General features: G+C 36.2%; 1 protein-coding gene across 4 annotated transcripts in view; it reads left to right on the top strand.

The window, feature by feature from the left end:
* The window catches only part of LOC309618310 (uncharacterized protein C1orf185 homolog), a 246,069-nt gene that overhangs the window by 186,591 nt on the left and 36,746 nt on the right, over nucleotides 1–22,732 (top strand). Inside the window, exon 1 of one of the 4 annotated variants that reach the window (XM_082371872.1) lies at nucleotides 14,892–21,356. The exons of 2 other annotated variants lie outside the window; for them this stretch is intronic. In XM_082371872.1, coding sequence (XP_082227998.1) covers nucleotides 21,182–21,356 — 175 coding nt within the window. In that variant the 5' untranslated portion in view covers nucleotides 14,892–21,181. Of the gene's footprint in view, nucleotides 1–14,891; nucleotides 21,412–22,732 lie in introns of those variants that run through there. One more of the 4 variants, XM_082371873.1, reaches the window with a different exon arrangement.

Raw genomic sequence — 22,732 nt, 5'->3', positions numbered from 1 at the left:
GTAATTGCATATCTCTCAGATGCTTGTTTAAATTTGACACTGAGCACTAACATAATACTTTGTGAAGTTGGTAACTTAGTGAAAATAATGAAGCATTATAATATTTTACTTCTGTGCTAAATGTCGTAAAACCTGTTTCTCAAAAACTGTAAAAGCTTGTCTCAAAAGCTATTAAATAAAATAATGCCCACCAGAGGATGCTGCAATTGCATGAAGAAGAGAAAACAATGGCCTCAATGATATTACACCTATCTAATTCACATCAGGGAAATGAAAACTTAAGTACTTATCCTAGCTGGTGATACATGTTTATCTTTTGGCTTATGATCCACTCATCTTTTGGAAGAAAGGTTACAGTGAAGAGAACCTAGGAAAATGCAGAGGAAACTTAAGAGATAAAAATAGAAGACTACCTTAGTGAAAGTCAACAGACTGTTCTGTTGTTCGTATAATGAGCTTAAATAACATAATTGCTTGTGTTATTTTGATGCTCTAATGATACAATGTTCAACATCTTCTACTTCTAAATCCTTAAACGAGACTCCTTAGCATTGTTTAAAAAAAATTGCCCCTAAAGATTGAACTGGTGATATAGGCAGTATCCCTTTCAAATTGACAATTCAGATCTTTTCATGGATGGTAGTATGAAAATACACATTATCTTGAGGTATCCTTTCCAACTTCCACCAGGTTCTCAGGTGATTTCTTCAAGACCTTAATTACTCTCTGAAAGTATAGTATTTGCTTATGTGTTTATTATTTGTCCTCTCCTACTAAAATATGAGTCCCAGGACCCTCATCTTGTTCATCACAGTATCATTGGCTTCAAAATGGTGTCTGGCACATGGTAGGTGCTCAGTAAATAATTATGGAATTAATGAATTCCATTCCCATTGTGTAGCAATTCTTCAAGTGATAATATGAACCATTCATAGTTCAATCTTTATTGTGTACTATGCTGCAAGCAAAATTTAAGGATAAATTTTAAAGTACCCAGGGACAAAAAAGTGAATAGTATGGGGCCCTTTTCTTTGAAGTACTAACAAAGTTCCAACAAATTTAAGAAATGTATAACTTTCTTACTTTCAGAAAGGATTTAAAGTAGCTTTCAGTGAAAGTTATATAGTAGAACTGATTAAGATATAAAAGTTAAAAATGGAAGGAGAAATAGAAGAGTCATAATTTTAAAATTTTAGTTAACATAATTCCCATAATCAAGCATAAATTTTAGTTTGAACTTTCTTGTATTCAAGGTAAGGAAACACTGGGTATATAATTCTTATATCTGACAAATGAACACATTGTCAGTTGGTCTAAAAAGACTGTTTCTTGATATTGAATTCTAAAAGAAGTAAAGAGAAGAAGAAAAGAAGAAAAGAGAGAGGACCCAAATAAACAAAATAAGAAATGAAAGAGGAGAAATAACAACTAATACCACAGCAATACAAGAAATCATAAGAGAGTACTATGAACAGTTATATGCCAACAAATTGGGCAACCTAGAAAAAATGGACAAATTTCTAGAAACATACAGCCTGCCAAAATTGAGTCAAGAAGAAACACTAGATGAAATAGAATCTGTAAAAAACCCCAAAAACTCCCTGAAAGCAAAGTCCAGGACTGGATGGCTTCACTGGGGAATTCTACCAAACATAAAAAGAATTTATACCTGACCTTCTCAAACTATTCCAAAAGATTGAAGAGGAGGGAACACTCCCAAATTCATTCTATGAAGCCACAACCACCCTGATAACAAAACCAGACAAAGACACTACAAAATAGGAAATTACAAGCCAATATCTCTGATTAATATGATGCAAAAGTTTTCAAAAAAATGTTAGCAAACTGAATCCAATGATACACAAAAAGGATCATACACCATGATCAAGTTGGATTCATTCCAGTGTCTCAAGGATGGTTCAACATAACACAAATCAATCAGTATGATACACCGCATTAACAAAAGGAAAGACAAAAACCACTAGATCATCTCAATAGACAAAAAACATGTGACAAAATTCAACATCCATTCATGATAAAAACTCTTACCAAGGGACTTCCCTGGTGGCACAGTTGTTAAGAATTCACCTGCCAATGCAGGGGACACCAGGTTCGATCCCTGGTCCAGGAAGATCCCATGTGCCACAGAGCAACTAAGCCCATGTGCCACAACTACTGAGCCCACGTGCCACAACTACTGAAGCCTGTGTGCCTAGAGCCTGTGCTCCACAACAAGAGAAGCCACTGCAATGAGAAGCCCATGCACCACAACAAATATTAGCCCCCACTCGCTGCAATTAGAGAAAGCCTGCACGCAACAATGAAGACTCAACGCAGCCAAATAAATAAATAAATAAAAAATAAAAACCCTCCCTCCAAAAGCCATCAGGTAGTTTGGATCTTTACAAAAAACAAACAAACAAACAAAAACTCTTACCAAAGTGGGTATAAGGGAACATATCTCAACACATTAAAAGCCATTTATGACAAACCCACAGGCAACATAATACTCAACAACAAAAAGCTGAAAGCCTTTCCTTTAAAATCAGGAACAAGACAAGGATGCCCACTCTTATGAATCCTATTCAACATAGTATTGGAAGTCCTAGCCACAGCAATCAGACAAGAAAAAGAAATAAAAGGTATCCAAACTGGAAGGGAAGAGGTAAAACTGTCACTCTTTGCAGATGACATGATACTCTATAGAGAGAACCTTAAATTCTCCCCACAAAAACTATTACAACTAATAAATTAATTGAGCAAGGTAGCAGGCTACAATAATAATATACAGAAATCTGTGGCATTTCTTTACACTAACAATGAAATATCAGAAGGAGAAAGCAAAAAAACCAATCCCACTTAAAATTGCATCAAAGGGCTTCCCTGGTAGTGCAGTGGTTAAGAGTCCACCTGCCAATGCAGGGGACACGGGTTCGAGCCCTGGTCTGGGAAGATCCCACATGCCACGGAGCAACAAAGCCCATGAGCCATAACTACTGAGCCTGCGATCTAGAGCCAGCAAGCCATAACTACTGAAGCCCATGTGCCACAGCTAATGAAGCCTGCACACCTAGAGCCTGTGCTCCACAACAAGAGAAGCCACCACAATAAGAAGCCCTCGCACCGCAACGAAGAGTAGTCCCTGCTCACTGCAACTAGAGAAATCCCGCACACAGCAACAGAAGACCCAATGCAGCCAAAAAAAAAATGCATCAAAAAAATAAAATAAAATACCTAGGAAGAAAGTTAATCAAGGAGGTGAAAGATCTATATGCTGAAAAGTATAAAAACATGATAAGGAAATTGAAGGTGATTCAAAGAAATGGAAAGATATCCCATGCTTATGGATTGGAAAATCAACGTTGTTAAAATGGCCAGACTTCCCAAAGCAATCTACAGATTTAACATGATCTCTATCAAAATACCTATGACATTTTTTCACAGAACTAGAACAAATAATCCTAAAATTTATATGGAACCACAGAAGACCCAGAATTGCCAAAGCAATCCTGGGGGAAAAAGAACAAAGCTGGAGGCATAACCCTTCCACACTTAATACTACAAAGCTGCATAATCAAAACAGCTTGTTATTGACACAAAAACAGACATACAGCTCAATGGAACAGAATAGAAAGCCCCAAAATAAACCCACACACCTAAGGTCAATCAATCTATGACAAAGGAGGCAAAAATATACAATGGAGAAAAGACAGTCTCTTCAGCAAGTGGTGTTGGGAAAGCTGGACAGCCCCATGTAAATCAATGAAGTTAGAACACTCCCTCACACCATACACAAAAATAAACTCAAAGTGGTTTAAAGACTTAAATATAAGACATGACACCATTAAACTTCTAGAAGAGAACATGGGCAAAACATTCTCTGACATAAACCATAGCAATATTTTCTTACATCAGTGTCCCAAGGCAAAAGAAATAAAAACAAAAATAAACAAATGGGACCCAATGAAACTTAAAAGCCTTTGCACAGCAAAGGAAACTATCAACAAAACAAAGACAACCTATGGAATGGGAAAAAATCATTTGCAAATGATGTGACAGACAGGGGGTTAATATCCAAAATATGCAAACAGCTCATTCAACTCAATAAACAAACTATCCAAGTAAAAAACGAGTGGAAGACCTAAATAGACATTTCTCCAAAGAAGACATACAGATGGCCAACGGCACATGAGAAAAATGCTCAACATCACTAATTATTAGAGAGATGAAAATCAAAGCCACAATGAGGTATCACTTCCCATCTGTCAGAATGGCTATCATCAAAAATCTACAAATGATAGAAGCTGGAGAGGGTATGGATAAAAGGGAACCCTCCTATACTGTTGATGGGAATGTAGATTGGTGCAACCACTGTGGAAAACAGTATAGAGTTTCCTTAAAAAACTAAAGTAGATCCAGCAATCTCACTCCTGGGCAGAGTGAAAAGATGAAAACTCTAGTTCGAAAAGATACATGCATCCGAATGCTCATAGCAGCACTATACACGATAGCCAAGACATGGAAACAACCCAAGTGCCCATCAGCAGATGATTGGTTTAAGTAGAAATGGTATATATATACACAATGGAATATTACTCAGCCATAAAAAAGAATATTGCCACTTGCAACAACATGGATGGACCTAGAGAATATCATACTGAAGTGAAGTAAGTCCGAAAATATGTTTTTAATTTTATTAGCTAATTTAATCTTTCCAACCTTCCCCCCAACCCCACCCAAGGTAGACATCAAGAGGCGGAATCAGAATTTAGCTCAGAATTTCTGCTTTGAAATCTGGTATTTTTCCCCCTAGGGCTAGCCCATCTTCAAAAACAGATGAGTCCCAAGAGTATCTACAATGATGACTACACTTTCTTTATTTAAGTATCAAGGGGTTTTTATTTGTATTTTTTGTTTGCTTGTTGCTATTGTTTTGTTATTGAACATGGAATAGATTGTTTTGGACAGAACTCTTTTCTGAATTGTTGTTATAATTGGCATCAGTCATTAAAGACTTGCTTATAATTTCTGCCCATCTGATTTTTAATATTATGTCCAGATAAACCTTCAGGATGAGCTAGCTGTAAAACTTACCCACCCAATGCAAAAGTTACAGATCTAATGAATAAAATTAGTTAGTATTATCCATTGGAAAGTGGAAAGCATTTTTCCTAAGTAGAAATATTGATTTTGGCATATTTGATATTAAACTGTTCTTCCTGGTTTGTGATGGTAAGGCTAGGGCATTAGCTTTAAGTCATGTACTGGCCTTTTTTTTCTTTTAATTTTTTAATTTTATTTATTTATTTTTGGCTGCATTGGGTCTTTGTTGATGCTCGTGGGCCTTCTCTAGTTGTGGTGAGCGAGGGCTACTCTTCGTTGCAGTGTCAGGCTTCTCATTGCGGTGGCTTCTCTTGTTGCAGAGCACAGGCTCTAGGCGCTCAGGCTTCAGTTGTTGTGGCTCACGGGCTCTAGAACACAGGCTCTGTAGTTGTGGCACACGGGTTTAGTTGTTCCACAGCATGTGAGATCTTCCTGGACCAGGGCTCGAACCAGTGTCCCCTGCAGTGGCAGGTGGATTCTTAACCACTGCACCACCAGGGAAGCCCAAAGTCGTGTACTGGTCTTTTATGTCAAGAATGCAACACAACTTACCACAAGGTCTTATAGCAAGAACACATTCAGTAACATAATAGAAATAAGGAGTAAAGATTCAGAATTGGCAAAATATTTTTTTGAAATAGAAAGTCTTCATATTAACTATATTTAACCTAAAATTTAACTCTGAGCTTCCTAGAAGGCAAAATGTAAAAGGAGACATAGTCAACTACATTATTCTCCTTGACAAAAAGAAAAATAGTTTTTTTTAGGCACAGATTTTTTTTTCTTATGATGAGAACTTTTTAAGATTTACTCTCTTAATAACTTTCAAATATACCACAGTATAATTAATTATAGTTACCATGCTATATATTACATCCCCAGGACTTATTTGTTCTATAACTGGAAGTTTGTACCTTATGACCACCTTCATCCATTTCACCCACCCTCCACCCCAACCCCCACCTCTGGCAACCACCAATCTGTTCTCTGTATCTATGAGTTCTGGTTTTTGCTTTTGTTTTTTTTGTTTTGTTTAGATTTTACATGTAAGTGATATTATATGGTATTTGTCTTTGTCTGACATCTCACTTCACATAATACCCTCAACCCTCAAGTCCTGTCCATGTTGTCACAAGTGGAAAGATTTCCTTTTTTTATGGCTGAATAATATTCCATCGTGTGTGTGTGTGTGCGTGTGTGTGTGGGTATATATGCAGTATTTTCTTTATCCATTTATTCATTAATGGATACTTAGGTTACTTCCATGTCTTGGCTATTGTAAATAATGCTGCGATGAGCAGAGAGGTGCATATATGTTTTTGAGTTATTGTTTTTGTTTCCTTTGGATAATACCCAGAAGTGGAATAGCTGGATCATATGACAGTTCTATTTTTAATTTTTTGAGGAAACTCCATACTGTTTTTCATACTGGCTGCACCAATTTACACTCCCCAAAACAGTGCACAAGGGTTCCCTTTTCTCCACATCCTCACCAACACTTGTTATTTCTTGTCTTTTTGATAATAGCCATTCTGACAGGTGTGAGGTGGTATCCCCATTGTGGTTTTGATTTGCATTTCCTTGATGATTAGTGATGTTGAACACTTTTTCACGTACCTGTTGGCCATCATTCAGATCATCTGCCCATTTTTTGATCAAATTGTGGTTTTTTGCTGTTGAGTTGTATGAGTTCTTTATATATTTTGGATATTAACCCCTTATCATATTTGCAAATATTTTCTCCCAATTTTTACAAGCCTTTTCATTTTGTTGATGGTTTCCTTTGCTGTGCAGAAGCTTTTTGGTTTGATGTAGTCCCATTTGTTTATTTTTGCTTTTGTTGCCTTTGAAAATCCTATTTCTCACATAGGATTTTTATTAAGAGTCCATTTGGTGATTTGGCAAAATGCATCCCCCCAAAAAATTTTATAGCAAATACAATAACGTTTCTTGTCAATTCATGTAAAAACTGAACCAAGTTATTTAAAAGTAAATTTAAGAAGGAAAGTTGGAATATCATCTTGTTTTATATAAGAAAGGAATTTCTTTATCCATTTACATCATATAGTTACAGGAATTATGCAATTCCTGTAACTATAAGGTTTATAGCATTTTAAAATGCTTTTTAGTAAGAGGAAATTCATGCTTTAAAGCATGAAATGGACAGAGGTCATCTGAAATTAAGGATAGTAGATAGGATTGAAAACTTGAGTGTAAAGGAGGAAAATTAGAGTATCTACAGTGGAGAATAAGTGGAAAAATCTATATAATTTATTGGATTTAATTTACTGAAATAAAAAATAGTCAAAGCAGAAGTTATCAGAGAAATAATTATTTCTAAAGCCTCTGACTACCCATATAAGCCTAGATTATAGGATCTAGGTCTATAGTTCATTGAAAACAAAATTCTCCTTATTCATGGTAGTTAGGTTCTATAAAGTTGCTGTGAAAACTGAATTAACAAATACTTAAACATTACTCCTAGGGGAAAATACAGGGTTAGGTTCCTGCAAGCCTCTGATTACAACATTTTCATCAAACAATGAATGTATTATATTATTCTGTGTGTGCTTTTGTTTAAAGACACTTCATAAGGTATAGTGCTGATTCATTAACATTGAACTCACAGCCGACAGCAGCAATATAACTCATAGCTGAGCAAAATTTATCTAGCACACACATTTTCTCTTTAAGGCATATCACAGCCATCTTGCACTTAGGAACACTAGACAGTGTTCTGCATTATGCTTGGGGACCATTTTAAACAGCGAACTTACCAACAAAAATTGCAAAAATGCAAAAATCATGGCACTAAGTAAATCACAAAAAGGACTATTGTTTATAGTATGAGAGCTGCAGCAAAAAGGCAGAATGTTGCCTCGTTTGACCTCAGTTAAAAACATGCACTTCAACTCAAAATTTTCACCACTGCCCATATGCACATCTGTAAACAACCACAAAAGCACTGTGAGTGTTCATTTTTGTATTACAAATAAATGTTAGTGTGTAATGAATTCACAAATACAGAATCCACAAATAATGAAAATCCACTATAATTACTTTAGCAAGGTTTCAGATCCGTCTTTCATTACAGAATTTAAATGGTTCTAAAAACAAGCAAAAAGAAACTTCCCAGAGACTCTTCTATTTATTTATTTTTTAACATGTAGCATTTAATTTCATTTTCATTGTGTTCAAATTTTCTTTCATCTCTTCTTTTAAAATATTATAATTTAATTTTTACTTTAAAAAACTGCTTCTTGAGGAATAATTGAAACACATTTTTGACACTTTTGACAAAGTTTTGACATATGTATAAATATACATCATCACAATCAAGATAATGAGCCTATTCATTACCCCAAAAGTGTCTGTGTACCCTTTTGTAATCTCCCCTTCCCACCCTTCTCTGTCCCCCATCTCCAAGCAATCACTCGTCTGCTTTCTGTCACTGTAGATTAGTTTGCATTTTTTAAAGTTTTATGAAAATGAGATCATATAATATGAAGACTTTTTTTTGGCTTTTTTCTCTCAGCAGAATTTTGAAATTTATTCATGTTGCATGTATCAATAGTTTATTTCTCTTTATTGATGAGAGTTTTACATTGTATGAATATATTAACAACTTGTTTATCCATTTATCTGTTGATTGTCACTTGAGGTGTTTCTAGTTTGTAGTAGTTTTCTATTGCTGCATAACAAGTTACTACAATCTTAGCTGCTTAAAACAACACCCATTTATTAGTTTTTAGTTATGTAGGGCAAAAGTCCAGACACACTGTAGCCAAATTTCTCTGCTTACGGTATTATAAGTCTGAAATCAAGGTGTCTGCCAGGCTGCATTTCTTTTTTGTGGCTCTGGGGAAAAAGCCACTTCCGAGCTCATTTAGGTTGTTGACTAAATTTAGTTTCTTCTAGCTGTAGAACTGCGGTCCCCATTTTCTTTCTGGCTGTCAGTTAGGGGTCTCTCTCAGCTGCTAGAGGCTGTCTTCATTGTTTGCCTCATGGCTCCCTCCATCTTCAAACCAGTAGCAGAGAACTTTTCATACATGAATCCCCCCTCATGCTTCAAATCCCTGACTTTACCAGTCTGACCACTAGACCCAGATTTAAAGGGCTCAGGTGATTAGGTCAGGGCCCTCAGGTCATCTCCCTACCTTAAACTCAACTGATTTGGGACCTTAATAACATCTGCACAATCTTTTTTTTTTTTTTTTAAATTTTTATTTATTTATTTATTTATTTATGGCTGTGTTGGGTCTTCGTTTCTGTGCGAGGGCTTTCTCTAGTTGTGGCAAGTGAGGGCCACTCTTCATCACCGTGCGCGGGCCTCTCACTATCGCGGCCTCTCTAGTTGCGGAGCACAGGCTCCAGACGCGCAGGCTCAGTAATTGTGGCTCACGGGCCTAGTTGCTCCGTGGCATGTGGGATCTTCCCAGACCAGGGCTCGAACCCGTGTACCCTGCATTGGCAGGCAGATTCTCAACCACTGCGCCACCAGGGAAGCCCCCATCTGCACAATCTTTTCGAAGTAGTATGTAGATTAGTACTTTTTTAATAACTGGGAGAAGGTAGGTGCATGTATACCAGGGGAATACATGCAGGAATCTTGGAACCAACTTAGAATTTTGCCTAACACACAGTTTTTGGCTGTTACAAATAAAGCTGCTATGAAAATTGTATGGATGTATATTTCTTTTTCTCTTGGATAGATATATAGGAATAGAATGGCTGAGTCACATGGTAGGCATATGTTTAACTTTTCATGAAACTGTCAAACTATTTTCCAAAGTGATTGTACCATTGTACATTCCCACCAGCAAGGTATGAGAGTTCCAATTCCTTGCCAATCTTTGGTATGGTCAATCCTTAATTTTAGCTGTCCTAATTATGTGGGGAATCTTCTCATACACTTATTTGTCGTATATATATCTTGTTTGGTAAAGGGTATGTTCATAGAATTTGCTTATTTTTATTGGGTTGTTCATTTTGTCACTGTTGAGTTTTTCTTTATTTTTTACTGTTGAGTTTTGAGATTTCTTTATATATTCTGGATGCAAGTTCTTTTTTAAATTTAATTTTTATTGGATTATACTTGATATACAATGTTGTGTTAGTTTCTGCCATACAGCAAAGTGAATCAGTTATACATATACATGTATCCACTCTTTTTTAGATTCTTTTCCCATATAGGTCATTACCGAGTATTGAGTAGAGATCCCTGTGCTATACAGTAGGTTCTTATTAGTTATCTATTTGATATACAGTAGTGTGTATATGTTAATCCCAATCACCCAATTATGGATGCAACTTCTTAATCAGATATATGCTTTACTAAGAGTATCTCCCAGTCTGTGGATTGTCTTTTCATTCTCTTAGTAGTGTCTTTTGAAGAGCAGATGTTTTAAAATTTGATTTGTCCATCTGTTCTTTTTGAATTGTGCTTTTGGTGTCATATCTAAGAAATCTTTGCCTAGCTCAATGTCACAAAGATATTTCCCCTATGTTTTCTACTAGAAATTTATAGTTTTAGGTATGTTTTGGTTTTGATTAATTTTGAGTTAAAATTTATGAGATATTTTGTGAGATATAGTTCTAAGTTTATTTTTTGCATATGGTTATCCAGTTGTTCCAGCACTACAGTATTGTCTTTGACACTTGGCCAAAACTCAGTTGTCTTCTTGTATGTGGGTTTATTTCTGCAATCTCTATTTTGTACCATTGATCTATTCATCTATCTTCATGCCAACACCATGCTGTTATGTTGTTGTTGTTTTGTTTTGTTGTGTTGTGTTTTTTAAATTGGAGTATAATTGCTTTACAATGTTGTGTTAGTTTCTGCTGTTCAACAAAGTCAATCAGCTGTATGTATACAGATATCCCCTCTCTCATGGACCATCCCACCCATCTAGGTCATCACAGAGCACCGAGCTGAGCTCCCTGTGCTATACAGCAGGTGCCACTAGCTACCTATTTTACACATGGTAGTGTATATATGTCAATCCCAATCTCTCATTTCATCCACGTTCCCCTTCCCCCTGTGTCCACCCGTCTGTTCTCTGTGTCTGCGTCTCTATTCCTGCCCTAAAAATAGGTTCATCTATACCACTTTTCTAGATTCAACACACATGCATTAATATATGATATTTCTTTTTTCTTTTTCTGACCCACTTCACACTGTATGTCGGACTCTAGGTCCTTCCACACCTCTTCAAATGACTCAATTTCATTCCTTTTTATGGCTGAGTAATATTACATTGTATATATGTACCACATCTTCTTTATCCATTCATCTGTCAATGGACATTTAGGTTGTTTCCATGTCCTGGCTATTGTAAATAGTGCTCCAATGAACACGCGGGTACATGTGTCCTTTTGAATTATGGTTTACTCAGGGTATGTCCCAGTAGTGGGATTGCTGGGTCATATGGTAGTTCTATTTTTAGTTTTCAAAGGAACCATCATACTGTTCTCCACAGTGGCTGTGTCAATTTACATTCCCACCAAGAGGGCAAGAGGGTTCCCTTTTCTCCATGCCCTCTCCAGCATTTATTGTTTGTAGATTTTTTGATGATGGCCATTCTGACCGCTGTGAGGTGATACCTCATTGTAGCATTTCTCTAATAATTAGTGATGTTGAGTATCTTTTCATGTGCCTCTTGGCCATCTGTATGTCTTCTTTGGAGAGATGTCTATTTAGGTCTTCTGCCCATTTTTTGATTGAGTTGTCTGTTTTTTAGATATTGAGCTACATGAGCTGTTTGTATGTTTTGGAGATTAATCCTTTGTCTGTTGATTCGTTTGCAAAAGTTTTCTCCCATTCTGAGTGTTGTCTTTTCATCTTGTTTATGGTTTCCTTTGCTATTAAGTTTAATTAGGTCCCATTTATTTATTTTTTTATTTTTATTACTCTAAGAGGTGGTTCAAAAAGATCTTGCTGTGATTTATGTCAAAGTGTGTTTCTCCTATGTTTTCCTCTAAGAGTTTTATAGTGTCTAATCTTACATTTAGGTGTTTAATCCATTTCGAGTTTATTTTTGTATATGGTGTTAGGGAGTGTTCTAATTTCATTCTTTTACATGTAGCTGTCCAGTTTTTCCAGCACCACTTATTGAAGAGACTGTCTTTTCTCCATTGTATATTCCTGTCTCCTTTGTCACAGATCAGGTGACCATAGGTGCGTGGGTTTATCTCTGGACTTTCTATCCTGTACTATTGATCTATATTTTTGTTTTTGTGCCAGTACTATACTGTCTTGATTACTGTAGCTTTGTAGTATAGTCTGAAGTCAGGGAGCCTGATTCCTCCAGCTCTGTTTTTCTTTCTCAAAATTGCTTTGGCTATTCAGGATCTTTTGTGTTTCCATACAAATTGTAATATTTTTTGTTCTAATTCTGTGAAGAATGCCCTTGGTAATTTGATAGGGATTGCATTGAATCTGTAGATTGCTTTGGGTAGTATAGTCATTTTTGAAGTATTGATTCTTCCAATCCAAGAACATGGTATATTTCTCTACCCGTTTGTGTCATCTTTGATTTCTTTCATCAGTGTTTTATAGTTTTCTGCATACAAGTGTTTTGCCTCCTTAAGTAGGTTTATTCCTAGGTATTTTACTCTTTTTATTGCGATGGTAAGTGGGATTGCTTCCTTAAATTCTCTTTGTGATCTTTTGTTGTTAGTGTATAGGAATGCAAGAGATTTCTGTGCATTAATTTTGTATCCTGCAACCTTACCAAATTCATTGATTAGTTCTAGTAGTTTTCTGGTGACATCTTTAGGATTTTCTATGTGTAGTATCATTGTCATCTGCAAACAGTGAAAGTTTTACTTCTTCTTTTCCAATTTGTAGTCCTTTTATTTCTTTTCTTCTCTGATTGCCGTGGCTGACTTCCAAAACTATGTTCAATAAGAGTAGTGAGAGTGGACATCCTTGTCTTGTTCCTGATCTTCGAGGAAATGCTTTCAGTCCTTCACCATTGAGAATGATGTTTGCTGTGGGTTTGTCGTATACAGCCTTTATTACATTGACGTAGGTTCCCTCTATGCCCACTTTCTGGAGAGTTTTTATTATAAATGGGTGTTGAATTTTGCCAAAGCTTTTTCTGCATCTATTGAGATGATCATATGGCTTTTATTCTTTAATTTGTTAATATGGTGTATCACATTGGTTGATTTGCATATATTGAAGAATCCTTGCATCCCATGGATAAATCCCACTTGAGCATGGTGTATGATCCTTTGAATGTGTTGTTGGATTCTGTTTGCTAATATTTTGTTGAGGATTTTTGGGTCTATGTTCATCAGTGATATCAATCTGTAATTTTCTTTCTTTGTGATATCTTTGTCTGGTTTTGGTATCAGGGTGATGGTGGCCTTGTAGAATGAACTTGGGAGTGCTCCTCCCTCTGCAATTTTTTGGAAGAGTTTGAGAAGGATAGGTGTTAGCTCTTCTCTAAATGTTTGATAGAATTCACCTGTGAAACCATCTGGTCCTGCACTTTTGTTTGTTGGAAGATCTTTAATTACAGTTTCAATTTCATTACTTGTGATTGGTCTGTTTATATTTTCTAATTCTTCCTGGTTCAGTCTTGGAAAGTTGTACCTTTCCAAGAATTTGTCCATTTCTTCCAGGTTGTCCATTTTATTGGCATATAGTTGCTTGTAGTAGTCTCTTATGATCCTTCGTATTTCAGCGGTGTCAGGTATAATTTCTCCTTTTTCATTTCTAATTTCATTGATTTGAGTCCTCTCCCTTTTTTTCTTGATGAGTCTAGCTAAAGGTTTATCAGTTTTGTTTATCTTCTCAAAGAACCAACTGTTAGTTTTAGTGTTCTTTGCTGTTATTTTCTTCATTTCTATTTCATTTATTTCTGCTCTGATCTTTATGATTTCTTTCCTTCTACTGCCTTTGGGTTTTATGTTTATTCTTTTTACTCTAGTTTCTTTAGGTGTAAGGTTAGATTTTTTATTTGAGATTTTTCTTGTTTCTTGAGGAGAGATTGAATTACTATAAACTTAGAACTGCTTTTGCTGAGTCCCATAGGTTTTGGGTCATCATGTTTTTGTTATCATTTGTTTCTGTGTATTTTTAAAATTTCCTCTTTGATTTCTTCAGTGATCTTTTTGTTATTTAGCACTGTTTAGCCTCCATTTGTTTGTGTTTTTACAGTTTTTTTCCTGTAATTGATTTCTAATCTCATAGCATTGTGGTTGGAAAAGATGCTTGATATGATTTCAATTTTCTTAAATTTTCCAAGGCTTGATTTGTGACCCAAGATGTGATCTATTCTGGAGAATGTTCCATGTGCACTTGAGAAGAAAGTGTATTCTGCCACTTTCAGGTGGAATGTCCTATAAATATCAATTAAATCTATCTAGTCTATTGTGTCATTTAAAGCTTGTGTTTCCTTGTTTATTTTCTGTCTGGATGTTCTGTCCACTGGTGTAAGTGGGGTGTTAATGTTCCCCACTGTTATTGTGTTACTGTTGATTTCCCCTTTTATGGCTGTTAATGTTTGCCTTATGTATTGAGGTGCTCCTATGTTGGGTGCATAAATATTTATAATTGTTACATCTTCTTGGATTGATCCCTTGATCATTATGTAGTGTCCTTCCTTGTCTCTTGTAGCAGTCTTTATTTTAAAGTCTATTTTTATCTGATATGAGTATTGCTACTCTAGCTTTCTTGTGATTTCCATTTGCATAGAATATCTTTTCCATCCCCTCACTTTCAGTCTGTATATGTCCCTAGGGCTGCAGTGGATCTCTTATATGCTACATAAATATGGGTCTTGCTTTTGTATCCATTCAGCCAGTCTGTGCCTTTTGGTTGGAGCATTTAATCCATTTACATTTAAGGTAATTAGCAACATGTATTTTCCCATTACCATTTTCTTAATTGTTTTGGGTTTGTTTTTGTGGGTCTTTTTCTTCTCTTGTGTTTCCTGCCTAGAGAAATTCCTTTAGTGTTTATTGTAAAGCTGGTTTGGTGGTGCTGTATTCTCATAGCTTTTGCTTGTCTGTAAAGCTTTTGATTTTTCTGTCAAATTTGAATGAGATCCTTGTTGGGTAGAGTAATCTTGGTTGTAGCTTTTTCCCTTTCATCACTTTAAATATATCCTGCCATTCCCTTCTGGCCTTCAGAGTTTCTGCTGAAAAATCAGCTGATAACCTTATGGGGATTCCCTTGTATGTTATTTGTTGCTTTTCCCTTGCTGCTTTTAATATTTTTTCTTTTAATTTAATTTTTGTTAGTTTGATTAATATGCATCTTGGTTTGTCTCCTATGGTTTATCCTGTATGGGACTCTCTGTGCTTCCTGGACTTGGGCAGCTATTTCCTTTCCCATGTTAGGGAAGTTTTCAACTATAATCTCTTCATATGTTTTCTCAGACCCTTCCTCTTTCTCTTCTTCTTCTGGGACCACTATAATTCGAATGTTGGTGCATTTTGTGTTGTCCCAGTGGTCTCTGAGATTGTCTTCAATTCTTTTCATTCTTTTTTCTTTATTCTGCTCCTTGGCAGTTATTTCCACCATTCTATCTTCCAGCTCACTTTTCATTCTTCTGCTTCAGTTATTCTGCTATTGATTCCTTCTAGTGTATTTTTCATTTCAGTTATTGTGTTGTTCATCACTGTTTGCTTGTTCTTTAGTTCTTCTAAGTCCTTGTTAAACATCTTTTGTATTTTCTCGATCTGTGCCTCAATTCTATTTCTGAGATTTTGGATCATCTTTACTATCATTACTCTGAATTCTTTTTCAGGTAGGTTGCCTATTTCCTTTTCATTTATTTGATCTTGTAGGTTTTTACCTTGCTCCTTTGTCTGTAACATACTTTTTTCTTGTCTCATTTTTTTTGATGGGTAGAACTGTGTTCTTGTGTTGTTGGTTGTTTGGCCTGAGGCATCCAGCACTGGAGTTTGCAGGCAGTGGGATAGAGCTGCGTCTTGGTGCTGAGATGAGGACCCCCGGGAGACCTCATTCCAATTAATATTCCCTGAGGTCTGAGTTTTTCTGTTAGTCCACCAGTTTGGACTTCTTTCTCCCACCACAGGAGCTCTGGCCTGTCCCCCAGCCTGGGAACCAAGACCCACAAGTCATGCAGTGCTGCAAAAAAAAAAAAGTAACAAGGAAAAAGGAGCAGAACAATAACAAAGAATAAAAAATAAATTAAATTAGAGAAATAAAAAATATATTAGAAAAAATAAAAATGAATGAACAACAAAGCAAACAAGAACAAAGGAAAACAGAACCACAACAGTAAAAAAAAAAAAAGCCAGAAAAGCCTTGGTGGTGGGGATGGGGGAATTGTTGGGGAGGGCGGGCTTAGGCTCAGGAGCTGCATGGCTGTAAAAGGCCTTGGGGGCCATGCTTAGTCTCATGACCTGCGTGGGTTGATGGGTCCCCAGAGGGCAGAGGTTCAGGCCCGGGACCTCAGCAGGCTCACCGGGGCCTGAGCTGGCATGGGAAATGCTGGCCACATTCCCCTCTAATCCCCCAATCTCCCGAAGGTCTCTCCCTGTCCCAGCTGATTCCCTCACTGTGAGTTGGAACCCCTCCTCTTCCCCAGCTGCCCCTCAGTGACACCAGTCCCATCCTACCTCCACTTTTCCTTCCCCCCTCCTTCCCCACAACATCCCACCCAGTTGCACGGGGATTCCTCCCATCCCTTTAGGTCTCTGAGGTCCCCCACCAGTGCCTGGTAGGTGCCCTGGTTGTCAATACCATGCTGTTTTGATTACTATTTTAATTATAATAAGTCTTTAAATCAGGTAGTTATCCCTCCAACTTTTTCTTCTTTTTTTAGAGGTGTTTTAACTATTCTCGGTCTTTTGCATTTCCGTCTGAATTTTAGAACCACCTTATCAATTTTTATAAAAAAGCCTACTGGAATTTTGATTGGCATTGCATTGAAACTATAGATCAATTTAGGGAGAATTAATATCAGAACAGCAGTATCTCTTTCAACTCAGGAGCAAGGTATGTGTCTCTTTTTATTTAGGTCATCCTTAATTCCTCTTAGCAATATTTTGTAGTTGCCTATGTACAGGCTTTTCACATCTTTTATCAGATTTATCCCTAAGTATTTCATATTTTTATGCTGTTGCAAATGGTAATTTTTGAACATTTCAGTTTCCAATTGTTTTTTGGTTTTTTTGTTTTTTTCTTATCCTAAACAGAAGGAAGGCAAACATTATGGCACTTCTTTTTTTTTTTTTTGAATTTTTGAATTTTATTTTATTTATTTTTTTAGACAGCAGGTTCTTATTAGTCATCAATTTTATACACATCAGTGTATACATGTCAATCCCAATCACCCAATTCATCACACCACCATCCCAACCCACCCGTGGCTTTCCCCCCTTTGTGTCCATACATTTGTTCTCTACCTCTGTGTCTCAACTTCTGCCCTTCCAATTGTTTTTGATAGTATATAGAAAGACTTTTCTTTTTGTTTTGTCTTTTAAAAAAGTTTTTATTTTATTGTGGTAAGAACACTTAACAGGAAATCTACCCTCATAAATTTTTAAGTGTGTAATACAGTACTGTTAACTATAGGCACAGTGTTGTACAGCAGATCTCTAGAACTTATCCATCTTGCATAGTTAAGACTTTATGCCCATTGATTAGCAACTCTTCATTTCCTTCCTTCCTCCAGCCCCTGACAACCACCACTCTGTGTTTCTATGAGTTTGATTGTACTTCATATATATGGAATTACACAGTATTTGTCCTAATGTGACTGACTTATTTCACTTAGGATAATGTCCTTCAGGTTCATCCATGTTGTCATATTTTGCAGGATTTCGTTCTTTTTTAAGGCTGTATGTATATACTACATTTTCTTTATCTATTCATACACTGGTGGATGTTTAGTTTTTTTTACACATTTTAGCTGTTGTGAATAGTGCTGTACTGAACATTGGAGTGCTAATGTGTCTTTGAGATCTTGTTTTTATTTCTTTTGGATAAATACCCATAGTAGGATTGCTGAATCATATGGTAGTTCTAATTTTAATTTTTTGAGGAATCTCAATACTGTTTTCCATAGGAGCTGCACCACTTTGCATTTCCACCAACAGTGTACAAGAGTTCCAATTTCTCTGTATCCTCTTTTGTGTTGTTGTTGTTGTTGAAAATAGTCATTCTAACTGGTGTGAGGTTATATCTCATTATGGTTTTGATTGACATTTCCCTAAGCGTTAGAGATGTTGAACATCTTTTTATATGCCTATTGGCCATTTATATGTCTTCTTTGGAGAAATGTCTATTCAAGTCTTTAGCCCATTTTTAAGTTGGGTTATTAGCTTTTTTGCCATTGAGTTGTAGCTTTTATATTTTGGAAATTAACCTCTTATGGTTTGTAAATATTTTTTCCATTCTGTATGTTGCCTTATCACTCTGTTGATTGTTTCCTTTGCTGTGCAGAAACTTTTTAGTTTGATATAGTCCCAATTGTCTATTTTTGCTTTTTTTATCTATGCTTTTGGTGTCATATTCATGAAATAATTGCAAAGACTAATGTCATGAAACATTTTTTCTGTTTTCTTCTAGGAGTTAACAGTACCAGAAGACAATTTGTTTTTGTATATTGTTCTTGTATCCTGCAATCTTATTAAACTCACTTAATTTTTGTACTAGTTTATTTAAAATTCCACAGGATTTTCTACATAGATGATCATGTTCTCTGTGTGTCTTAGTCAATTCGAGCTGCTATAACATAATACCACAAACTGGATGTATTATAAACAACAGAAATTTATTTCTCACAGTTCTGGAAGCTGTAAATCTGATATCAGGGGGCCGAAATGATCAAGTTTTGTGTCTGGTAAGAGCCCTCTTCTTGCTTCTTGATGTGTTCTCAAGTGGTGGAAGGGGCTAGGGAGCTCTGTGGGATCTTTTTCATAAGAGCACTAATCCCTTTCACAAGGTCTCCACTCTCATGACCTAACCACTTCTTGAAGGCCCCACCTCCTAAAACCATCACATTGGGCATTAGGATTTCAACATATGAATTTGGGGGGCACAGAAACGTTCAGACCAAAGCCCTGAGAATATAACTCTTATTTTTTCCATTTTACTCTAGGTGCCTTTTACTTCTTTTTCATACCTGGTTGCACTGGCTAGACCCTTCAGTGCAGTGTTGAATAGAAGTTGTAAGAGTGGACATCCCTGTATTGTTACTGATTTTAGGAGGAAAGCATTCAATCTTTCACCATTAAGTCTGATGTTTTCAATAAATGACTTTTATCAGGTTGGGGAGCCTGATAACTAGGATAGAGATTCCCTTCTATCCTAGTTTCTGAGAGCTTTTTTTTTTAAAATCAGGAATGGATGTTTCAAAATTTTTCATGTCTATTGACACAGATCCATATTGATCACATGGATTTTCTTTTCTAACTTCTTTTTTTTTTTTTTTTTAAATCATCACCTTTTTTGACGAGGATTCTTTCTTTCTTTCTTTATGGCTGTGTTGGGTCCTCGCCTCTGTGCAAGGGCCCTCTCCAGTCGCATCAAGTGGGGGCCACTCCTCATCGCGGCACACGGGCCTCTCACCACCACGGCCTCTCTTGTTGCGGAGCACAGGCTCCAGACGTGCAGTGCAGGCTCAGCAAATGTGGCTCACGGGCCCAGCCGCTCCGCGGCATGTGGGATCTTCCCAGACCAGGGCTCAAACCCGTGTCCCCTGCATTGGCAGGCAGACTCTCAACCACTGTGCCACCAGGGAAGCCCTCTAACTTCTTAATATGGTGAATTGCATTGATTGGTTTTTTCATGGTAAACCAACCTTGTTTTCTTGTGATAAACCCTACTTGGTCATGATGTATTATCCTTTTAATATAATGTTGGACTTAATTTGCTAAAATATTGTTTAGAATTTTGCATCTGTGTCCACAGATGCATTTTGCATATCTGTTCAGTTTGTAATTTCCTCTCTTTCTCTCTCTCACTTCTCTCTCTCTCTCTCACTTCTCTCTCTCTCTCTCTTTTTTTCCCTGGCTTTGGTATCAGGGTAATGTCAGCCTCATAGGATAAATCAAAAAAGAATTCTCTTGTCTTCAAATTTTTGGAAGCATTTGTGTAGAATTAATACTATTTTTTTCCCTTAAAGTGTTTGGTAGAATTTACCAGTGAAGCACCTGGACATAGAGTTTCTTTTTAAGAACTTTAACTACAATTTCAATTTATTTAATAGATGTGTGTCTATCTATGTTATCTATTTCTTCTTGAGTGAACTTTGAAAATTTATATATTTTAGGGAATTTTCCCTTTCATCTAAGTTGTTAGATTTATTAACATAAAATTGTTCATAATATTACCTTATTATTCTTTTAATATCTGTAGAATCTGTAGTAATGTAACATCTCTCATTTCTTTTTTTTTTATAAATTTATTTATTTATTTTTGGCTGCGTTGGGTCTCTGTTGCTGGGCTCAGGCTTTCTTTAGCTGTGGCAAGCAGGGGCTACTGTTCGTTGTGCTGCATGGGCTTCTCATTGCAGTGGCTTCTCTTGTTGCAGAACACAGGCTCTAGGCATGTGGGCTTCAGTGTTTGTGGCATGCAGGCTCAGTAGTTGCGGCTTGTGGGCTCTAGAGTGCAGGCTCAGTAGTTGTGGAGCATGGACTTAGTTGCTCTACAGCATGTGGGATCTTCCTGGACCAGGGCTCAAACCCGTGTCCCCTGCATTGACAGGCAGATTCTTAACCACTGCACCACCAGTGAAGCCCTCTCATTTCTGATATTGATAATTTGTGCCTTTTTTCTTTTTATTGGTCAGTCTAGCTAAAAGTTTATCAATTATATAGATCTCAAAGAATCAGGTTTTTGTTTCATTGATTTTCTTTATTGTTTTTCTGTTTTCTATTTCATTGGTTTTCACTTGGTCTTTAGATTTTTTTCTTTTCTTTACTTTGGGCTTAATTTGCTCTACTTATTTTAGTTTTTAAGGTTATTCACACATTTTTTCCCTAATACTGCAGTTTTTTGGTATTGATTTTCCCCTACATACTGCTTTAGTGGCATCCCACAAATCCTGATATGTTGTGTTTCATTTCATTTGGGTTGAGTGTTCTGTAAATGTCAATTACATCCATGATGACACATGGCTTCCAAAGTTCCCTGGGGTTCATTTCCATCCCAGTCAAGCCTAAAGGGAGAAAGAACATGGAGAAAGGTCCTTGGGAGGTTTTTATGACATCACTTCCATTCAAATTCCATTGGTTAGAACTCAGTCGCATGGCTTCACCTAATGGTATGGGAAGCTGGGACATGTAGTCTAGCCTTTTGCCTGGGGAGAAGAGGAAAATACATTTGGACAAACAGCCAGAAAACTCTTTCTATTCTCTGGAAGGGCTTGTATAAGATAAGAAATACTTGAATCATGGGTATACAGTAGAAATTGTAAAGTTATTGGGGCCTGCTGTTTTCTTTGGGGGAAATTTTGTAACTGTTGATTCAGTTTAATGGATACATGTTCATTTAGGTTTTCTATTCTTGAGTCACTTTTTGTAAGTCACTTTTTAGGTATATATAATTTAGTATAAGTTTTAGAATATACTAGCATAAATTTGTTGAAAATATTTTCTTATTTTAATTTCTGCTGTAACTGTAATTATGTTCTTTCTTCACCTTTGAAATTGTTTACCTGTGCCTTCTTTTTTAAAATTTGGTTACTCTTACTAGAGATTTGTTAATCTTGTTAGTGTTTACCTAAAATCTTAATATTTTTTCACTAATTTCTGTTCTTTTTTATTTCCTTCCTCCACATTATTTGGACTCACTTTGCTTGTCTTTTTCAACTTGCAATTTGAATGCTAAGCTCATTTTTTTTTTCAGCTTTTTTTCTCCCCTTGAATTTGTCTTCAGCTTTGTTGCTGAAAGCATTTATACATAGTGCTTCATTATCGATTAGTTTTATGTAATTTCCAAATTTCCATTGATTTCTTCTTTAATGCAAGAGTTATTTACAGTGTGATTAAAAATTTCCAAGTATGGCAGCTTTTCCTAGAGTATGTATTAGGTTACTAATTTAAAATTAATTATATTATTGTCAGAGAATGTGGTATCTGTAATAATCCTATAAAACTGTTGAGTCTTCCTTTATGGCCTGGTATATGCATGCTGTTTGAGATGTCATCTTCTTTACTATGTTAGTAATTCCTTGCAACATTATCTTATTTATTCCTTATTCTAATTATGTGAGACATAATATGACTCCCATTTTTCAAATAATAACATTAAAATCCAACCAGCATAATAAGTATCTCTTCCAAGTACAAGTTCTTCCTAGTTAGCTTTGTATTCAATCAGAGCAACCACCAACTAAAAAAAAATCAGTGTGGTCAACTTTTTATACCAGTTGCATATGAGCCCTGCTTATATTTCATTATAGATTTTTAAACCTCAGGGTAAGGATTCATTCTTACTTCAATGGCCTTTTATCCCTCCCTTGGTGTCTCAAACAGTATCTCACACATATTTGGTGTTCAATAAGCATTTGTTGAACTGGAGTAAACCTGAGACTGAAATCTGGCAAAACCCTAGGAGAGTATAATAAACAGGTATTGAATACTCAAAAAATAAAACCGAACATTCAGTTCTGGAATCACTACAAAAGATAATCTGAAA

The sequence above is a fragment of the Balaenoptera borealis genome (assembly GCF_965194805.1).
Source record: "Balaenoptera borealis genome assembly, chromosome: 1".
Classification (NCBI taxonomy): domain Eukaryota; kingdom Metazoa; phylum Chordata; class Mammalia; order Artiodactyla; family Balaenopteridae; genus Balaenoptera; species Balaenoptera borealis.
Note: the sequence above shows the minus strand (reverse complement) of the source record. Positions and strands in the feature narration are given on the sequence as shown.